The sequence below is a fragment of the Anas platyrhynchos genome, chromosome 3, assembly GCF_047663525.1.
Source record: "Anas platyrhynchos isolate ZD024472 breed Pekin duck chromosome 3, IASCAAS_PekinDuck_T2T, whole genome shotgun sequence".
Lineage (NCBI taxonomy): Eukaryota > Metazoa > Chordata > Aves > Anseriformes > Anatidae > Anas > Anas platyrhynchos.
The window spans coordinates 19,702,509-19,724,369 of NC_092589.1; the positions used below are offsets into that span (position 1 = coordinate 19,702,509).

Here is a 21,861-nt window from a genome sequence, read left to right on the forward strand (position 1 = left end):
GCCACCGCAGCAGCTGCCAGGAAGTCCCAGCATTTTGCAATGCAACGCAAAGTCTGGGTGGGGGGCATTGTCCAGAGGGAATGGTTGCAGAGGTGGAGAAGAAGGGTGTCCCAACTCTCCGCTGAGTATTGACGACAAAAACCCTCTCTTTCCTTCTCTCCGTGCATAGCCATTCACCTGGCATTCAGTTCAGTGAGGTCTTCCTTGTAAGAGCACTTCCTTATCAACTTAGTAGAGTGCCTGAAAGGCTCTTTCACCATTTTATCTTAGACTTTTAAAGCTACAGTGCTACCCACCTTCAAGGATGTAATTCACACAGGTATGTACTTGTTCAGATTAAAAACAATTCTAGAGAGCTGAACCTCTGGTTCAGCACGTTAAAAGGAAGCACTGAGCTGAAATCAAAATATTTTCACTGGGCTCTAAAGGCCTTTGTGCTTACCTTTTGTGGTTTAATCATCACATCCTGGATTCAGGTGCATGTCGCCAGTGAGACAGAAAAGCCAATGAAGAATTTGTGTCTCCTCTCTTTTCCTTTTTTTTGGTGGTTTCTTCTGGTTTCATATGGTTTATACAACCACATTTTTTTTCCTTGCTTAAATCTTCCTGATTTTTCTCCCCAAAACTGTTGCAGAATCGTCCACAGACCCCTAGACAGGACATGCATCATTTTCATGAATAAGATTTCTAATTACTTAGTTCCAGTTTAAAACCACACCACGAAATTGCACAATTCCAAAATGCAACAGAAGTTTCCTAGCACAGTAGTTAATCCTATCTGCTGCAGTCCGAGTTCTGTGTCTTTTTTTCCTTCTTCAGCTTACTAGGTCTCATTAGTCGTTATTAATTTTCTACTTTTCTTAATATTCCTTGGAAATTAAGTCTCCCTATGAGAAACCTCTCTAGTCAATTCGCTAGATAACAAAACCTAATTCAATTACAATTTTCAGAAAGTCTTTCCTTCAGCATATTGGAAATATGTCAGAGTGAAAACAGATTATTTATACCAGTTTTTATCTTCCAACTCATGTAGTCTACTGTCCAGCTCTTCCTCCAGAAAGCTCGTTTATAACAAGTGTCAGGCACTGTCTCAGCACTTCTTTACAGGTACTCATTTTGCTGGAAGTCTAGCACACAGCAAACTTGTGCTTAACTCTGGTTGCCTTACTCAACATTTGCAGGGAGCTTGTGCCTAACTGAAGCAGTGCTGACACCTACTGTTTGGCATCTCCCACTCCGGAGTAGCGTTAGATAAATAACACTTCTCTTCAAGAAATCTTCAATTCTTCTGCTTTCTATCTGTATGCAAATTTACAAGAACAATCCTCACATAGCAAGCACTCATCTCAAAATTAGTCTACACAGCCTTAATACTTTTAAATAGTTTTGTAATATTTTAAATATCAATTATTACTCATAACCACAGGTACCACGTTACAGCAATCTTGGAGCAACCAGACATTACAGCATTAACATCAAAATCAAATGGAAGTGGTTTCGTAATCTGTATCTTCCATAATGCAAGATGTTGTTCTTAGACTTACAAACACTTGTAATCATACGCCATCACTTGTTTAAGGAATCCCACACCTGGCCATGGTGAGAGCCTAACAGAGCTGAACTATCCCGTGCTGCTTAAACCACTAACAGAATCTCTGGATTTACCATTGTCAGGTTTTATTTTTGACCCCATCAACCAACTATACAGGTAATACAAAGCGAAATGTAAAGACAAACACGTGTGACAGTGACATCTACATGCAGAGAATATAAAGCTTCAGACCTCATCTCTGAGGTCTGATCACAGAAAACCAAATCAATTCATTCTCTCTAACTAAGGCTATACTCCTTTTAGAGGAATTTTCCAGGTTCTCTGAATAACTCTAGAATGTCTAAGTATCTCCTACTGAAGTCTCTTAGCCCATTTGGAGAATCCCACTCTAAACAACAGAGAGGGTTACCAGAAATTTTTAAAAAAATCAAAAAAAAATTCACACCTCGGCAAACTTCTGTATCGTAAGAAAATTTCCATTAGCATAGCTATCCCTTAAGTTAAAAAAAAATAAAACTTTTGTCAAAAACAAAGACTGCTTACAAGACAAAGTATTCTGACCTGGCAGCCAGTGAAAGCGTAGCAGGTTTCCCATTTTAGAAATCATCCCTTTGCCCATTCATACCTGAGAGCTTCTTATGTTGCAGAGGTTCAGAATTCCCCACGCTCTCATTAACTCAGTAAAAAGTTCAGAGAGTAGCTGATATATTATTACATCATCAAGAAAAAAAGCAACTAGCTTTTCTCATTCTGACTCATTCTGCAATCCTGCAGACCTGGCTGTTGCAATCCTAATGATAATCTCTTTTGCAGATGATCGTATGCATAGCTCAATAAAGACACTGAAATTTATAGAAACACCATTACTACCTGAGGAGTTCACCACCAGAATTAAGTAAACACATAAAAGCACAATGACAAACAGATGTCATGGTAATGAGGAAGAGGATTACCCAGAAGTGAGGAGGTTTGTTATTTTGTTCACACATTACTCTTTGGGGAAACAGGATGGAAGACAGGCTCAGCTCTGAAGAAGATGCAAGAAGAATCAAGATGATTTTGTGGAGGCCTTTATGAGGAACCGTTTGGTAAAGCAGATAGTAAAGAAAAGAAATTCCCAGGTCTATAATGCAATGCCTGATGTATCGAGCGGGAAAGCTTTAGATCTGGAAATCTCTCTTCAGCTGGTACAGATATCCCTCGTGCACTGGTATCTTGTTCTCAGGGATCTCAGGATCTCTGCAGTCTAACCACCTGCTGAAATCTAGTGTCAGCTGTAAGATTACTTAGGGGCTTTACATACCATATATTCTACTTGATGAAGATTAATTTTGTTGCTTTGTCATGAGTATTCTCTGTATAAGTAAAATTAGAGAAAAACAATATATTAATTACACACTGTGAATATTAAGGCTGTCTAAGGAAGCCTGTTCTTCTCTTATAGGATCTGTTGTCCACTGTTAGAAACAGGCTCCTGAAATAAAAGGACTTTTGATCTGACATTAGGACATATAGGGACATTTGCACTTCATTAGCAAAGTCTCTCAAAAGACCTCCAAGAAATGCAATCTTCCCAGGATCTTCACTCAGGCAGTAGACTTTAAAATAAATAAATAAATAAATAAATAATCCATAAAATTACCATACAAGTATGAAAGTAGTGTATTGGTTACTTTTTCAATAGTACTTCTAGAGGTTAAAAAAAATGGCAATGTTTTGAAGTGACATTTTAAAATTCCTTTCTGGTTACAGATACAGTTCTGAAAAAAAGATCATAGTCACAAATCAAACTAGAGAACTTCACCGATGTTTCTGAGAGGATACTAGCTCATTACTCGTGAATCACTAATTGTCCTGTGTTCAGGTTGTAATTGTATGGATACTTTATAATAGCATGTATGCATTTCATGAACTACGACCTCTTCACCTGCATTTGATGATGGGTGGAGTTTAATTATAGTTATTTTCCTAGTCTGACTTCCTCTGACAGCACTAAGAGGAGAATAAACTTAGCTAATTCTGTCTTCTGTGGAAATGTACCGGTTGTCACCAGTCTTCAGAACAATTACCAAAGCAAGCTCTTTTGTTTCAATCCATTTGCAGTTTTTCTTTGATAACCCAGGTCTAATGTGTCAGTCAAAAGGTGTTTCAGATGGGTAACCTGAGAAGCAACTCCTCAGGCAGGTTTTTGTAATCGTGATTCCTTGCCTTCATCAACATCGTCTTCATCAGTAGTTCACACAATAGCGATCGGTTTTCTTGCTTCCAGGGTACAATGAGATAAATTTCAGATACCTGTCCTGAAAACCTAAGCAAATAGTTTTATAGTATATTAGTATATTTGCTATCTCTACAAGTCTTCTGGCTGGCACGTGTATATTGCTGCTAATCACCTTCTCATTTGAGAATGCAATATTTTGGTGGACAGTTTGTTCAAAAGACAAGAAACCTTTCACAGCTTTTGCTAACAAAAAAAGGCTGCCTGAATCAACCTAACATTTGACTGTCCTGTCTAGGAAGGATTTGTATGTGAAAAGTTTACAAGCAGTCTCCAACTGCACAAGTCAGTGTGTGCCTCTTCAAAGCCCCTGGCTAAACAGAGACACAGACTCCGTGTAGTGCCCTGTGCTCTGACTGCTTTCTAGCTCCCAAATGTTTTCTACCTTTAAGATGACTGACAGTTTTCAAAACCAGACCTGTCTAGACCGGACAAGTCTAGATGACTTGTTGTCAGTCAAATATGAGAAGACGGTTGCCAAGAAAATTTCAGAAGGGCTCTGTTATCAGTATAATACAAGATGACAGATGCAGGTATATTGCAAAATACATCATTACTGAAATAGGCCAGTTGTCTGAAACTAGCCACTGTGGCCAGCTTTTACCTCCCAGGTTGTGTTGACTCCTCTTAAATCATGAATGATTTGAAGTGAGAATTTCCAAGGCCCTAAAATCAGCAACAAGATTGAAGAATTACCTTCCAAAAGAAATAGTCCATGAAAGAAATATTAACTGCTTTCAAAATGAAACTTGAACAGTCTACAAACTGGCTAATATGATGTTATATGCATATAACTGCAAGAGCTGAAAGTTGTTACTTCAAGTCCAAGAACATCAACTACCTCCGATTTTCATTAATTTGTTTAGAAGCCAGTTAAAAAAAGATTAATTATTCCCTTTATTACAGTTCTTCCTCTTTTTTGCATGATGAAATAGAGATCTCAAATATTTCTGATCACTTACTGTGACTACCATTTTACCTTCTAATGACAAATCCGAACCAATTTTCTCTTGGTTTGGAGTGGTTTTCCTTTTTAAAATGAATATTGTTTCCCTCTTTTTATTCTTTTTTTTTTTTTTTTTTTGTATTCTCCATTATCTTATATCCAAAACCAAATGATGAAGAGCTAACAGTTTTTATGGCAGGAGGCTATTTCACAAAGTTCAAGCAGGGAAAATAAGGTTATGAGTGATTTGCCAATAACAAATGAATCTTCAGAGCTGTTGCAATAAAAACATTTAGCATGACTAAAGCAGACACCTATCGCTAGCGTAGATTTCTTCTTTCAGCAGAACACTGCTGAAGTATTTTGGATGCAAACTTGATTAACAGCCTTGCTAACTTAGACATTAAGATGGTTTTTAACCAAACACAGCTCAGAAAATACTTGAGGAAATGACAGCAAAACTAAGATAAACTATAAAGAGGTATGTAAGAGACTTCTCAAAGCTACTTTCCCCAGTACAAGGGAAAGGTGTTCTAATGGTTACTGAGGTTGGGATTATCCACCCTGATAATGGACTGCTAGGTGTTTGCTGCTAGTTGTGTTACTAACAACGCAGGAAAGTTCAATCACAAATCTGTCTGGTTTCTGCTGAGTAAACGTGAGGCCTCTGTGCAATCATTTCTCAAAGTTCCTACAGATCTTGCCAAAGCATCTAAAGTTTAAGTGGTCAGACAGCCAATATTACTCGCTTTGATTTAATAGATACAAAAGGCTTTTACTCCCCGTGAGAAACAACGTTGTGTTTTTGCAATAGGTGCTTTTGCAGTGGAGAATTCCCCTAACCTTGCATATTTATAAGTGATGGTGTGGCACAGCAGTGGGGAGTATGTTAAGCAGATAAGGGGAAGGTCCCACTGTCCCAAAATAAGGAGGATAGCTAAGAAAAGCAGGATGAGCAGTATGTCAAAGCAGGCTCTGCTCCACCACTTCCACCCTGTGGAAGACAAAGCAGCTACAAAGATGGAGAGAAGAACCCCAGTCTAGTAGAACACCCGTAAGATCAAGGAACGGAAACCAGTCTCATACATGATGACGATTTCACAAACAGCAGAAATTGATGGCAGACAGGCTTTCACTTAACTCCCTTCTGGAAGCTACATTTTATCCTTTAAAGGCAGGATTCATTTACCCTATTTGTCTCTTCCTATGAGATGCAGCCCTAAACAAACTGACCTTCAAAGCCCCATTTTGATCTATGGAGTGGAGTCATGTATTGAGTAATCTCCATTTTTCCACGAATACATCCATTATTTGGACTAAAAGGACATTTCCAGTTTTGTTAATTGTTTATATTAAATTCATTCAAAGAATAAATATTCAAATAATATTTTATATTCTAAAAGCTAGGTATAGCTTTTAGAATATTTTAAGTGTATAAAAGTATCATTTGCAAAGGCAGATTCGTAGAAAACCAGTCTTTTTACACACTCCACTTTCATGCGGGTAACAAAGGGCTAGATTTAGACTTTTCTCGCATCTTCTGGAGGAAATTGTTGTGGTACAGAAAAGTTAAATGACCTGGCCAAACAGCTGGACAAACAGTGATGACACCAAGGGTGAAATTTTCAAATGCTTTCTCACTGGACTCAGTGGGAGGGAAGTTAAATAAACACTGAATGATATCTGAAAAATTCCGCTTAGTGGGAAACCACCCTGGTTTCACTGAGATCAGAATCTGAATGCAAATTGTCTGCAACATTAAATGAAATTTAACATGTATATAGCTTGTTTACACTTAATGGCGTTGATGTCCCAGCAAAAAGGATGTAATATAAGAGCAATAAAAAGTAAGTAAATAAAATAAATGCTTGAATGTTTTCCTACACTGACTTGGAAGGCATGGAAATTACATAAATATGAAAAGACAATGTAATAGTAATAATTTTCCTGGAAATGTTTTGTTTTCTTGACTAAGAAACAGCTATAGAGTAGTTTATTCCACAGTACATAATCTGGTGAGTAGGGAGAGTTTACCAAGAGCAGAATGTTCAAAGACTATTCTGTTGTAACAATTCAGTGATCTGTTAATGAATTACTGAATGACTAGTGCTGAATCGCTGTATTCACTACTACAGATAATGTTGCAATCTGCTAAGATAAACTGAATTGTTTAATTTATATTTACATATCTTACCTGTATTACATGGTGATGCTATTATGCTAAAACAACTAAAAAATATATTACATATAAAATTGATTCCTTTCCAGTTTGGAGGCATGGAGTGTACCATTATTAATGCTGCCTTTGAATTTATAAGACCTGTTCCTAAATTTCAACATGCAGCATAAACAATGTTTGTGTCAGCATTGCCTGTGAGAAAAAACATTATTGCCCTTGATCTCTTAACCACACTGATGTCAGAAGACGTTTCAATGCAGGAAGATGACATGCTGCTCAGGATAAACTAACGGGGGAGAAAAAGATTCCATGTTCAGGGTCTGCTAATCAGTGAACGCCTGACGCAGCAGCAACTTCACAGAAAACACGTCCCTATTGGGTGAGGAAAGGGAGCAGGTCCTGAACTCAGTTTGCTGGGGAGATCAGCAGCAGTACTGGTAGGGTCAAGGGCCCAGCAACCAGTGCCTGGGCCCCGTGCCCAGTGAGGGGCAGGCAGGGATGGTCAGCGAGGCACCCAGTCGGGCTGTCTTCTCACCTGCCCTGCTCTGTCCAGCCTACAACCAAGAGAGAGACTGCCAGCCATGAAATATCATCGACTGCCCACTGATGGCAGCTCTACCACCCAAAGCCTTGGTTGAGACAAGTTGAAATGCAGCAAATCCTCTCGTAAGTATAAATTATCAAAGATGAAGGAACTGGAAAAAAACCACATTCTACTGTTTATGTAAATAGTAATGTAAAGCGAGTATATACACTATATTGAGCATAATGTGATCTCGCCCTCATTTCAACCCAAGGCACTCAATCTAGTGACTAAGCATTAAAATTGTTGAGATGGTCTCTTCACTCTGTTAGTGCTTGCTATTTCAAGACAGTCCATAACAGGCTTGTGGACAGTGCTAGGCATCTAAACCTAGGGAAAAGAAAGAGCTTGACAAGGGCAACACAAACATTTAAACAATGAAAAATTCATGATCATGAGAAAAATTATTTCAGGGGGCAAATGGGAAGGTGATTTTGTTCCTTTAGGAAAAAAAAAAATCTCTAAATAATTCCACCTCTATCACTTAAACTCTTCTAGCCCCTGCCCTGACTGACCAGTCGGGGCAGGATGGCTTCCTGTCGTACTCAACTTCTGCATTACACAGGACTCTTAAACTGCTGCCCTGACAAGCTATAAATAATTAACTTAATCCACACTGTGCAAGGAACAGGGCAACAGATTACAAAATCCATTTATGCAATTGACAAGTGTTACATTGGGACATTCAGAACATACCTCAGCTGCCTTTGTCCTTTCTGTTTCCAGTTCCTAAAATGATGATGAAAAGCACTGAGAAAAATAAATGTCTCATAAGCAAGATTTTACTTAAATATGGACAGCCTACAGAGGACTAATAGAAAAAAATACAGAAGTCACTTATTGACAGTCTGTCATTATAGACTTACTAATGCTTAACTAAAAAAAAAACAGTTCTTTGCTCTATTTATTCCACTGAGAAAAGCGAAAGCAATCTGAAACATGGTAACAGAGATAATCAGGGTAAATAATCCACATAACTTGTTTTCTCTTTTGTCCTTTCAATTTGTGATCTGAAAAGTAGCAGTTACATTATATGCTTTTTATTTTAAAGTCTTCAGAAATCTTTGCAGCACTTCATATATTCACTTGATGTATTGATATGTAAAATCTCAGCAAACATTTATCACAATGCAAAAAGCTTCCATGCTACTGTAACTGACTAATCACAATTTTGAGTACTATTAAATCATTTAAACATCATTATCCAAATGACAATATTAATTTCCTCGACTGCAGAAGAACCTCTTGTCAGATTGTTTGGTGAGACCTTGTAAACCTCCTCACTTGCTCCAAGTTGAAAAATCCAACCAAATTTTTGTTGTTCCCTTTCCATATACAGGATGTATCAAAATCATTAAACATTAAAGACCATTAAACTGCTGATCAGTTTAATATTGCATCTCACACGTTATTTTAAATAACCATCTTTGATTGTGAGGATCATGAATGAAGACCTGACAACTGGTTAGTAGTTATAGCAAGACAGCAGAACACTCTTTCCTCAAGTGAAAGAAGAAATTACTCCAGATGACACCATGTTTAATAGGGTAAAAATTACACTTCAAATAAGCCAGGCAGGCAACACTTATCACAGATGGTCTCTGAGAAGGTGCAGCAAGTGAGTTACGCTGTAAACAGGTCTAGAGCTTTCTTCTACTAAGTCAGAAGACAATTATTTAATGACCTATTTTGTATTTCAAGAGTTCTGCAGCCAGTCACACAGCCCAGCATTCAGCCTGGGCTGAACAATGCCCCAGGAGGGAATGTGACCTTACAGGGCTTTCTGTCTGGCAGTCTTGCACTCAGGTGTGTTGATACACCCAAAACATATATCCGCAGTAAGTTCAGCAGAGGTCAGTGTTTGCACAGTCAGACATCTCACCTATGGTCATGGTTAGTCACCTGGAGATTTCTATCTGGCTCCATAGTTTCTTTTACGAGAAAGGAAAGGCTGGAGCAGATGGCTCCTAAGGCTTCCTTTGTGTATCTTCATTTCCTTCAGTTTTACCTTTTACACTGCTACCTAACTATCTTAAGAGTGTAAGTCTTACTCCTCTCAGCAATCTTCTGGTTTCCCTCTCTTTGAGTAATCTAGGTTTTTCAAAGAACCACTCATTTTCCAGAGAAGCAATAGAAATATATGGAGAGTGCTTGCCTCAAAGACATTTCTTGAATAGATCCCATTGCTCTTTCATAAGAACCATACTAAAAGAACAATGTATTCTATTTAGATTTCTCTTACCTAGCACTCATTCAGGCATCTTTTGCTGCTGCAAAAATTAGTGTTCATGCTAAATCAAAAGAAGTTTCCCGTTCTGTTTAAGGCAAGTTAACAGACCCTAACACCTGTCCAGCTAGGCTTAAAAGCACATTGTGAGGAGGCATTCAGGTCTGTTGTGCATAGAAAAATCATAAATAGTATACTTAAAAAAATAATAATAAATAAAATAAACAGTACTGGCTTCTGAAGCAGCTCATTTAAAGTACTTAGAAATGAGAGAGCTTTATGTGATTTATGGGATATATACATTTAATATCTTACCTAGACTTCTGATTCTGCTTTTTTCCCCTCCCTCCTGTTTATAGGACATTGTGTTTTCATCATGGAATGGCTCATAACTATATTCACTAAATATAACTTCTTTCATTGTCAGCTTCTCAAACAAAGTGCTCCTAATACATCCAGTATTTTGAAAGGCTCTGTGTTTTCCCCTCCCAAGCAATTACAGTCAGTCCCAATAAGTTATGAGAAATATCTCAATGATTTTCTTGACAGCGTCTTCTGTGAAGCTAATTTATTCACAACTGCAATGGCAGATGTCCTGTGAAGAGAAACACACAGTACAAGTAAATCATAATCTCATATTCCCTGTGACCCAATGCTTAATTCCTCCTGTTTCCTCACTGGTGAGTACTACAGATGCACAAACTACTCGACTCTCTTCTATACCATAAATGTACAATTTTATTTGACCAAATTTTAATTTCTCCTCTTCCCCTTATTTTTTTTCCCTTCTTCTCTCATGATATCTGTCCTGATAATAAAAAGATCATCCACATATTTGTAACAGCAAAAGCCCTTCCAGAGGTCAGAATTGCTCTAAAACTTGCCCAAATAAATTTGGTGATTCTGTGAAACCCTGAGGTAAAACTATATAGGTCCATCTATATTGTTGTTCCTATCCTATTTCAGGGTCTTAACTCTCGAAGGCAAATATGTTTCTGCTCACAGGGCCCACTGGACAGGCCCAAAAGGCATCTTTTCAATCTGTCACAGTGAACCACTTATGCTCATGTGGGATCTTGCTCATCATGGATTTGGATCCACAGGGTGGTGCTTCCACACTACCCCATTAATTTTTCATAGATCCTGTACCAGCTGGCAAGAACCAGCAGCCTTCCTTACACCAAAAGGGCAGGAGTGTTAAAGGGAGACTTGCATGGCTCCAATAATTTATCTTAAATCAGAGATAAAAGGACTGATTAAAGACTAATTTGTCCCTCAGTTAAGATAGGGTATTGCTTAAGCTTTATTGCCTCATATCCTTCCTGCAAATCTATCCTCAGGGGAGCGATATTAATTCCTCCTCTATTTCCTTCCTTGACCCACACTATGGGGTCTATTTCTTTTTCATCATCTTCTGTCAATAACTTCATTGAAACTGTTATTCCAGTCTGACAATTTATTATTTGAATACCCGATTTCAGCATCAAATCCCTTCCCAACAAATTAGTCCCTGCCTCGAGTGCGTACAAGAATTGCCCAGTGATTGTTTTATCCTCTAGTCTCAGTTTAGAGTCTCCAAAAAGGTGGCAGTGTTATCCCAGTCCCTTCTGTCCCAGTTACCTTCAGTGTTTCATTAGTTAATTTAAGCCCTGATACTTTATGGGCCACCGATGATCTAGTTGCCCATTACCTTCTTCACCACTTTCTCAATTTCCCATCCTCTGGCGAAGTTACTGGTCTCCTTCTATAGTTGTTTTTTTTTGTTTTGGTTTGTTTTTTTAGTACACTCTTATTTCCATAATATAACCTAAATGCCCCAGAAAGTGTTTCTGGCACAGCTAAGCTTCCCCATGTAGACCTTTATGCTTAGGTTAGATTTACCTTATCACTTCTATTCTCAATTTCTTAGCCCTGTACCATTTCCTAAGAAGCCTAGGTACACAGTGAAGAGGCTGAGAACACAACTGTAAGGATAAAGAACCCACAGTAAATCCTTCTGGTGGGACAACCAGACCCAGTCAGAAAATTTCTTGAATCATTTATCACCACTGACTTCCCTGAGGTTGAGGTCAGTAAATCTCCATAGAGTGGGAATATATGATAAATAATTATCCCCATAGATGGGAAATCCCCATCCTCAGAGATAAGTATTCCCATTTTTACAGCGTCTGGGCTAGGGGACTTTCTTGGTTTACTTTTTTTTTTCTTAATTGACAAAATCATCCACTATTTCTACCACTTTAAAATACATCTTCTAATTAATTTTTTGAAATTTGTATTACAGCTTTTCAGCTAAAACTGGTATCTTGGAATTTCATTTATTCCAGTGTCATAAGAAAAATAAAGAGTTCTCCATTGTTTACCAAAAAACAGACTCTGAGCTTTGCAATGTTGCAGAGCTAAATTAAGCAAATTCCCATGACTTTATCTCCAACTCTCAGACTCCCATCTGTGGTGGAACACAGATGAAAGACAACTTTTCTTATGTTCACTGCTTTACATACACAGAAATTCCATGAGTCCACTAGCTGATCTAGCAACAGGCAGAAGGAAAGAGCCCTGAGAGCAGCGAGAGCTCATCATTCCACTGTCCTGCAAACCTTTCAGTTGACTATATTTTCCAGATATTACCCACTATCGTCTAGGACTTCTGTTGCAGTCCTATATTCCCATTTATCAGTAAATCATTTGGTCCAGTGTTGTTATTGCAGAATATCATCTGCTGACATACATAAATTCAGGGAAAAGGGAGTCAGTCCCCAGCCCTGACGTCTCATAATTCTTCCTAGACAGTGAGAACTGCCTTGAAATAAGCAGGGCAGTCCAGCAGGAATTGTCCTGCAAAGAAATTCTACTCCAGAGCTTAACACTTGGAACACTCCCATCACAAAGAGTGTTACTTCCATAAATGTTCCCATCTCCTTTGAAGGTTTGACTTTGGACCTTATTAAAAGACCACTTGTAGAAATTGCAAAACCTTGGTAGCCTTCACAAAAGGCTGTGGAACTGGGCAGTTACACACAGTACTCCAGGCATTAGCAATTGTGCAACCTTTGTAAACCCTTGTTTGTAATTTTAACCTCCAAATTTGTTTGCCTAATAGTTGGAAAGTGATGCTGATGAAATATCTCTTTGCAGCATGATAGGCCATAGCTGAATTGCCCTTGGTTCACAGCCAAATCAGAGAAAAAAAAGGAAATGAAAGCCCTTGCAGAAACAGTATCTTGTGGTTAAGCTGCATTGATTTGAATATATACTTCCTAGTTGATATTTTGCATATTCCTAGAAGGTAGCCAGAGCCCTTCCTAAGTGCTACATTGGCTCTTCTGCAGTTAAATCTTACTTTTTTTCTCTCCAATCTTCAGAAATTCCACCTCAAGGTTTGTTCCTTTTCAACAGATGATGTACACAACCTAACAGTCATCACTATGGACTCTGCAGGTCTGGTTAACATCAATGATTTATTTCTGTTTAGGCCTCAGAAATATGTGCTGCTACCTGGAAGATGCATACTGGTTCTTCCTTGTCCTGCTAGATTAAAACCTTTGGTTAACAAAGATGGACTTCTCACACATGTTTACTTTAGTGCTAACTATGGCATGATGAAGATGAGATCTGAATGTTAAAGTTTAAGCTCGAAGATTAAAAGTTGATCTCAAACATTTTACATAAAATTTTAAGCCACTGAATTGCACTAACAAAATCTTTGGTCATAGGCATCAGGCTCAAAATCGCTTTTCCTTATAGTTGTAACAACTTACACACCCTGAAGGACTCTAATCCTGTTCAAGATATAATAAATAAAGCCCTACTGACTGCACTTGCAGGCACACAATCTCAATGTTACAGTTTACTCATACTCGATTCCCTGGTTTATTTAATCTAAAAAACTACAGTCAGAACGATTTTACAGGTAACAGTGCTGTGTTGAAATAACAGACCCAGGACTACCCTACAAATCTATGTTTACAAACAGGTGCAGAGTCAACTGTAATCTGAAACAATTTAAGATATTTTTGAGTTTATTTCCTTCCTCCATTAGTGAAGTGTTATGACAACGTCAACAAATCACATCCATGAAAAACTTTTGTTACAATAACTGTTGTGGACAGGTAACAGGATTGCTGCAGCAGGTGAATCAAAGGAGAAGAGCTAGTGTGCCATACTGGCCAGAGTTACTCTTTCTCAGCATCTTGTTGTGGCTCATCTACAAACATCTCCACCACTGCTCTCCCAAACTGTTCAGGAGCCCTACTTCAAAGCCAGTGAACAGAAGGACCTCTCAGTCTATCTTAGCTTTCTTAGCTTGCATTTGGATTGAAAGAAATATTTCTACTGAGGTTTTTATAGAGATTCAGCTGCTGGTCATAGAGCATGCTCTCAAAAATATTACTTTTAACGTTTGTTTTTGTTTGTTTGTTGTTGGTGTTTTTTTTTTTGGGGGGGGGGTACTTTTACTAGAGGAAATTTAGAGGAGCATTTTCTACAAAGAAAGTCAAAGTTTGCCTTGGATTCAGATTTGCATAGGAAAATCTTCCATCTTCCACAACTATAAATCACTTCCTACAAGAACAGCTAGCAACCAAACCTGATTTTGCCAGTAAAGCAACATGTATAGCAGAGTTGGGTTAGATCACTTACCCCTGGTCAAGCTGATGTTGCAGAGGACAGAGTACAGCTAGATTCAGTGTTTCCTTTGCTCAACAGTTAGTGGGACCATAAAAAAAAAACACTTTATCTTAGGTATCAATAAGCACAGTGAATGTTCTCTGAAGTCCCACAAGATGGCAGGAGAGGCAAAGAAATTTAGAGTTGGAAAAGCTTCCAGTCTTTCATAGTTCTCCTCTGTGAAGCTATTTGTACCTGAAGAATTAAATGGAAGATTATTTTAAAACAAGATGAGAGCAACCTTGAAAGGTGTATCAGGAAGTCCTCATGAATCTCCTGGAAACACGGGTATGGTAATTTGGTGACAAGGCAGCACTAATCATTCATTTGGGGACAATCTCCAGAATTGGTTTCTGGTAGAAAAAAAAAAAAACAAAAACAATAAGGGGACGGACGAAACTTCAACAATTGATTACAAATAGTGTTTAATTTTAAATATCACAGCATGCAGGAATTTTGTCTGCAATTTTTGTCCAGTTTCCTGAAATAAAAAGTACATTCAGCCAACTAAATTGTTCACTAGAACAAAAATCTTAGGTAGACACAGGCACACTAAAAGAAAACAGAATTCCCATTGCAAAAAATGAGCCCTCTCTGACAAGCAGCGTGAGCTCTTGAACAGGTTAGGTAAATGACAAGATTTCTTCTTGAAATCTTCTGATACAGCTCCCAGCATAACCACTGAGTTTCTTGAACGAGACAAGAACGTTCCTCTCTATTTTGGAAAACTAAAGAGTTAAAAACACCGCAGAAACAAGGCGGCTGTTATTTCAGCAATAACATTAGGTGACTGTTATCGACACGATTGGCCTGATTTCCTCACAAAGCTAATAAGAAAGCCATTGAAAAGGATAGAAAAACCTGAATCTACATTTCTTTCGTCTTCTCTTCCAGTAAGTGACTTCCGCTATTCTTGCAAAGTCACATTTTTTAATTTAAAAGCAAAAAACGTAGCTAACAGCTAATATAACTACATTGGATTTTAAGCAGGGGGGCAAAACTACTGCACTGTTCTTTCACAGCACTGGCTTTAGGAACCTTTTTGCCCAAACCAACCTCAATGACAGAGAGGTCACCCTTAAGAGAATACTAAAGACAAAGTAAATGAGTTTTTCCCAATCCTGCTTATAAGCAAAACTGTGAAGTGCCCTGAGACTAGAAAAAACCCTCCAAGAAGGAGTTCACTGTTACGGTATAAGAGTGGGAGGCACAGGGGAAGAAGGGCTTTATCTTGTCTATTTACATTCTGCTACTCTATCCTAGAGATAAGTTTTAGTAATACAAATAAAACATTTTCCTTGCACTGGAGGCAGCAAAAAGACAAAAGACTTCTCTGCCCACTGTGATTCTTAACTAGAGATGGCAGAATTTGCACACGGCTTCAAAAGAGCTGCACGTCCCAGTTAGTTTTTCAAGACATTTTATCCATTTCATCCACAATTCAATATTGATGAAGGTCATACTAATTGTTCTTCTTTTTTTTTTCTTTTTTTTTTTTTTCTCCTGTTTATATATGTATGAGTCATCACCAAATAGAAGGTTATTTGCAAAAACAGTCCCAAACAGCACAATTCTCTGGAAAAATATTTTGGGCCCCAAAAGACAGCGAGGAGACACAAACAACAAACCAACACTTCATAGATGTGCAACACTCGTGCCAAGTAACCACTTGTGAACACGGAAAGTAGTAAGAGAGAAAAATTATAAAACACCCCTTTGCCAACAAGTCCTTAGCAGTCTTATCTAACTAGCAACTCAGGCCTGCAGGAAAGCAACTACTTCATGGAGAGCAACTATCAGCATGCTACACATTCAGGCATCGAATGAGCGTCTGATCACTGACAGACCTGGGAAGACTGGTAGCTTGGAGACATGAACAAAGCTGCTAACTATTTCAAAGAGTCAGCAGATCTTAATGCTTTTTATTAGACTGAGTTACACGGATCAAACAGAACAAATGCAAATGCATACCTCTGCCTCATGCAAAATTAGAGGATACCCGCCACAGAAATCACCAGCAGGGGAAAATCAAGACGCCCCTATAGCTGGGTTTACTCCCTACCACTGCAATACTGCATCAGACAAACCCCAGCCAGGGAGGTTATGCCATCACACAAAAAAAAAAAAAAAAAAACAACAACCAGGGGTGACGAGGAATTCATCCGAATGGTCTGCACTCAGCTCTCAGCATGGCCCAGCCATTCCCAAGTAAGCAGATAAATCAGAGAGGATGCAGATTTCCGTGCTGATGGGTCTAAATTGTGAGTTTGTCTGCACTGCTGGCAATGATGTGGGAAAACACTATTAGGAGTGCTCAAGCCACGAGGACACAGAGCTAGCTGTCCCCCTCTAACTCTAGCAAGCATGGAGGGCTAGGATGAAGCTGGGAGCACAGGATCCTGTATTTCTTTAAGGCTATTTCTCCTTACACAATCACCTCTGCCTTTGGAGATTTTCTCCCAACTTTTAAAACCAGGCATCTCTTCCACCATCCTTGTTTACTTCTCACTCAGTTGATCACTGTGCAAACACAGTTTCACTTTGCCTCACTCCTACCCTGATACTATTTGCAGTTGGCTGTCGTAGTAGGTGACTTGGAACAAGAGAAGACACACACATTTGCTAAAATAGCCTGATTCAGTCAGTAAAAAGAGCTATTTACTTCTGTAAAGGCAGACTGGCCTGAGGCAAACACAAAGTTGAACCAAACAGTTATTTACCTTTGTATTACCCTGCAAAAATGCAACACAGGGCACACTTGTGAAAGCAGCAATTTCTCCATTGATCTTAAGGGCATGTTCAAAGAACCTAAGGAAAGGTCCTGTTATGAATCAAGAACATATTAAAATACAGATACATGAAGGATTTAAACTACTCAAACTAACTCAGGTTTCTAGTCATAATACTTTCAACTGATTGTGTTTTCCTCTGGTTTTCGTTTTTAACTGTAATGTGACTGACCCCATGAAGGAACTCTTCCAGCAGCACGTTATTCCTTGGGCACTGTAAGGACCTCTCATCTTCCCTCCTGCCTTCGACAAGATCTCACAATTTAAGTCGGGTGGCTGACCTGGGAAAATTCTGCCTCACACGATAACACATGAAATTTTTAAAAAAGACACAAGAGCTAAGCACACCAGCCTTCTTTAAAAACAAAACCAACCAACAAAACCCACAAAGAACACAGAACTCTTGGAATAGGTTTTGTTGTTCTAACGAGAGTTAAAATGCACGGAGTTGTGGCAGCAAGCCTTTTTCCTCATCTCAACTCACTCACCTGGCACACGATCCCTTTCCCTCTCTCCCAGTACCTTGGGTCCATACAACACTAAACCAAAAGTCAACCCACCTGTCTCGGGCTCGGTGGTGAAGCCCAGTCAATTACAGCTGCAAGGCAGAATATTTCCTGGCAAAACTTGCCTCTGGGAAACTTCCTCACAGGAACAAAACGTACACACCGATCGGGTACATTCACCCACAGCACAGCTGCAGTACCCTTATTACATACATCAGTATATTTAAGCTGCGTAAGAAACCTGTACCTACATAAGAAAGAAAGTGCTTAAATAATTGCAATTGTAATTAAGCACCAGCAAAGGAACGAAGAGAGGAAACATTAACGGCAAAGAAATCGTGAAGATGGAGCTGTCCTGGCCACCAAAGAGCACGAGAAGATCCTTCTGCTACTCAAAGGCCTGAAAGCCGGATTCTATAATCCAGATATTGATAGCTACATATCCCACTTGGCCATGCTGAGCTTGTGATTGCATGTACAGGGTGAGTGGCTACCACTGGGCATAAACACATAAAACAGTTGGGTTAAATTGGGAGATCTCAGTGGGGAATGCTTCTTTGAAAACGTTGCCTATTTCATCTTCGCTGGACTTCTTTTTTTTCCACTGGATAAAGGAATATCCACAATGGTCCAGAGCTCCAGAGTAAAACTCTCAGAATGTATCTGTTTGTCTGGGACCATACAAGAGAATGCTGTCCAAAATCCAAGCAACAGCAATACATGATAAAATGTTTCCAACTACAGAGTATCTCCAGTTATTTGAGTCAAAACAAAGAGGAAAACTTCAGCCCTTTACTACCGCACTCGTGTCTGCAGACTGCTTCGAGTACTGTCAGAGTTGGAGACTGTTCCTACAAACCTTCTTTAGTTCAGCTCTATAATAGCCACGAACAAAACACAAACCGACAAGATGCGCCACCTCTCTTTCCCCCCTTCCTTCCACCAGCAGGTCAGGTGAGTCTGCCAGCTCACGAGTCTTTAACCTCTGGCTTGGGAGCTCTCTGGAACCTGCAGGAGGTCATGAGTAACTGGAAAAAGCATACAGACATCAAACTTCAGTGTTCTGCACAGAAGTCCCTGATTTCCATGGAATACATTTTGAGTCAAGAAGGCAGAAAGCCGTTACTGAGGCACTCGAATGCTGCTTGTATTACCGCGATAACTGGAACTTGTTCAAAACCTGTAATTGGACAGATCTGATTTACTGTCCTTCATACCTATGTAATTAAAGCCCCTGGTAAAAGACTGGCTTTGCAAAATATTATGTGTTTCCACCATGCTCATTCAATACTTTAACCTCCTAAGAGTTTGTTAACACAATTTCAAAAGCAAAACGCCTGGAACACAGAATAGCTTCTTGCAGTAAGCTCCAGTCACTAAAATTAGCCAGTCCCATTTCCAAATCACAAATGTTCTCAATAGAGATAAAAATGAGAACTACCATCAAACATGTACAAGCCAGGTCTAGGGGTTTGGTTCCTTTCACAATGTCTCCCTGAATAACTCTCAGAGCTCAAAGGCATGGGCTATCTTTGCAGGCATCTTCACATCTAACATGCACAGAATCACAGAACAGCACTGGGATGAACCTTAAAGATCAGCTAATTCCAACCCCCTGTCATGGGCAGGGACTCCAAAAGAAAATCCTACACATGATAAACAATACCAAATCAGCAGTACGTCACAGAACAAATCAGGAATAAAGACAGGTAAAGTAAATATGACTTTACATCAAAAAAGGATTTCTAAAATCAATGCGGACTATAAACCACAAAGGAATCAACTTGATAATTCAAAGTCATTTCAAGCATTTCAAAAAGACTGAAAACCTCCAAAAAGTCAAGCGCAGTCACGTGGCAGAAACTTCACTTTCGCCACTTGCTGAGTTTAGCTTGCAACAGCAACCCAAAACAAAATACCTAAAACCAGTGCAGATGCCCACCTGTTTTACCCTGCTTATTCTTTTTATTATTTATATATTCTTTTTGTTATAGGACTACTTCTAGAACTAGTCATAAAACAGTCATAAAAAGATCCAAGGCCTACAGCACAAAACGTCTTCGTTCCTCTCAATCCAGCAGCAGTCAGGTGGCTATTGCACTAACACCACATCAGCTCTTCTGTGCTAGGGGAGCTACTAACCCCCTGCACCCAAAAATTCACCTTGTGCTATGAACATCCACTCTCACAAGAAACAACACATGGAACATCTAAGACCCAGAACAGCTGAAACAAAAACATACATCCACTAACAAAAAAAAGAAATCCAAAAGCTCCGCAAAACCAAAACAGCCCTACCTCTACACTGCACCAGTGACATGTACCAATACACCGTTTGTCACTGCATTCAACACTGTATGGTTGCCAAAGAGCTACGTATTAGACATAAAAAAAAAGAAGAATAAAATCATTCTTTTAAAAAAGCAGTTTAAGCTTAAGAAGATTAACTGTTCTTAGGGGTAAATTTCTATTCTGTCACCTGTAAATCCACAAACATCCAAGTTCCTATCATTTCAAGAACAATTCCAATACATTCAAAGACAACTCCTCATAGCAGTAACACAGATGTGTTAGTGTTTGGCATAAACCCGTATCGGTCCAGAACGGCAAGTGACACCCACCAGAATATACTAAGTTTTATTTCACCGACGGGAGAAACTAATTAATACACTACATTCAAACTAAGAGTTTTCAGAACTTTCTGGGGTAATACTGGCATTATTTTCCCTACTGCTCAAGTAGGGAAGTTGGAAAAAATAAATAAACAAATACGAGCTGAAAGCACTGAGACTGACGGAGGTGAGGACAGAAACTACAACTTGTGGCTGCCAACCTTCTGCTTCCACCGCTGCTCGGTGTGATTCTGACTTGAAAACCACATCTCGCCTCTTTGTCATCAACCACTTCCACCGGTTCCCCTTTGGGGAAAAGAGATGCGTGGTGAGGTTACAGTTACAGCAGAGAACAGGCTAGTCAGATGGCTAACTCCTCTACAGATTACACTCTCACATTCAAATAATCCTGTGAGCCAACGTATTTTCCAAGCCTTTCATACCTTCTGTATAACACAACACTTTGTGTATGGAGATTCTGCAGAAGTACCTTTATTACTACTTCTTCCTTAGCTAGAATGTATTAATTACAGACCATTCCTCTAAATAAGAAGAAAGCAAAAAGCAATGCACTATGAACAGCAAAGAAACGTAATTACAGAGTCAGATGTCCTTTAGATGTCACTATGACTCCATTAAGGAGCAGGCACACAACACACACACGCCTCGTGTTGTCAGATCAGTTATCAAAACAACGTCTTTCCTCCGTGACTTCATTACACACGACTCAAACAGCTCATTCATCAAATGCCTGCTATGTTGGGAAAATGGGCTTTTTAAGAAAATGGTGCCTTCCAGATGCATTTATTACAAACCAGACGTGAGAAATAGTTCTGAAAGGAAACAGAAGTACAGCAAGACTTGAAGTTTGAAGGTCACATCCAGTAAGGGTTAGCATCAAGGCTCTTATGGCAGACTGCTACTTCTCTTTGCCAGCTATATGTAGAAGGAGGAAAAGGAACCAAAAGGAAAAAATAAAGGCAGCCAGTTCTGTGACAACTTCAGAAGAACTGGACTGCCGTCATTCAACCGCTCTCATTGAAAACTTATAAATACAGTGATGTTGCACTAAAACTAAGGAAGAGAATGGAATGGAGGATGGGGAGGACACCATTTCATTCTGATTTACAACTTCATCTCCTTAAATCAGCAATGATGCTACGTTAAAGAAAACGAAGTATTTATCCCCATTTTCACTCCAGACAACAGACCAAGGATTGCCTACTGAGCTGTTGGTCTCCAAATATCACAGAATTGGTCCCTCATCCTTCTCTATTCCCACTACCTTCAGGACACAAACCTCAACACCAGGGTATACACACTTCATGGACCAGGATGTGAACCACGTTAAGATCATGAGGTCTATTTTACACACATATCTCAAAAACAAATAAACAATAGGGACCTCTTGTCAGCACCACTGCCATCACGTTTACATACACTTCAGCTGACAACATTTCACAGGAACTCAATCCCCTCTCACCCATCAATGCCAAAGACAAAGCAGACACCAACACGGGC

At 39.2% G+C, this 21,861-nt stretch overlaps 1 protein-coding gene across 4 annotated transcripts in view; it reads right to left on the reverse strand.

Annotated features, from left to right (window-relative positions):
• The window catches only part of XDH (xanthine dehydrogenase), a 70,512-nt gene that overhangs the window by 48,015 nt on the left and 636 nt on the right, over nt 1–21,861 (reverse strand). Inside the window, exons 2-5 of one of the 4 annotated variants that reach the window (XM_072035487.1) lie at nt 14,407–14,459; nt 10,081–10,360; nt 8,235–8,267; nt 443–650 (exon numbers count right to left, since the gene is read on the reverse strand). The exons of 1 other annotated variant lie outside the window; for it this stretch is intronic. In XM_072035487.1, the coding sequence (XP_071891588.1) occupies nt 443–460 (18 nt within the window). In that variant the 5' untranslated portion in view covers nt 461–650; nt 8,235–8,267; nt 10,081–10,360; nt 14,407–14,459. Of the gene's footprint in view, nt 1–442; nt 651–8,234; nt 8,268–10,080; nt 10,361–14,406; nt 14,629–21,861 lie in introns of all 4 variants that reach the window. 2 more of the 4 variants (XM_072035486.1, XM_072035488.1) reach the window with 2 other exon arrangements.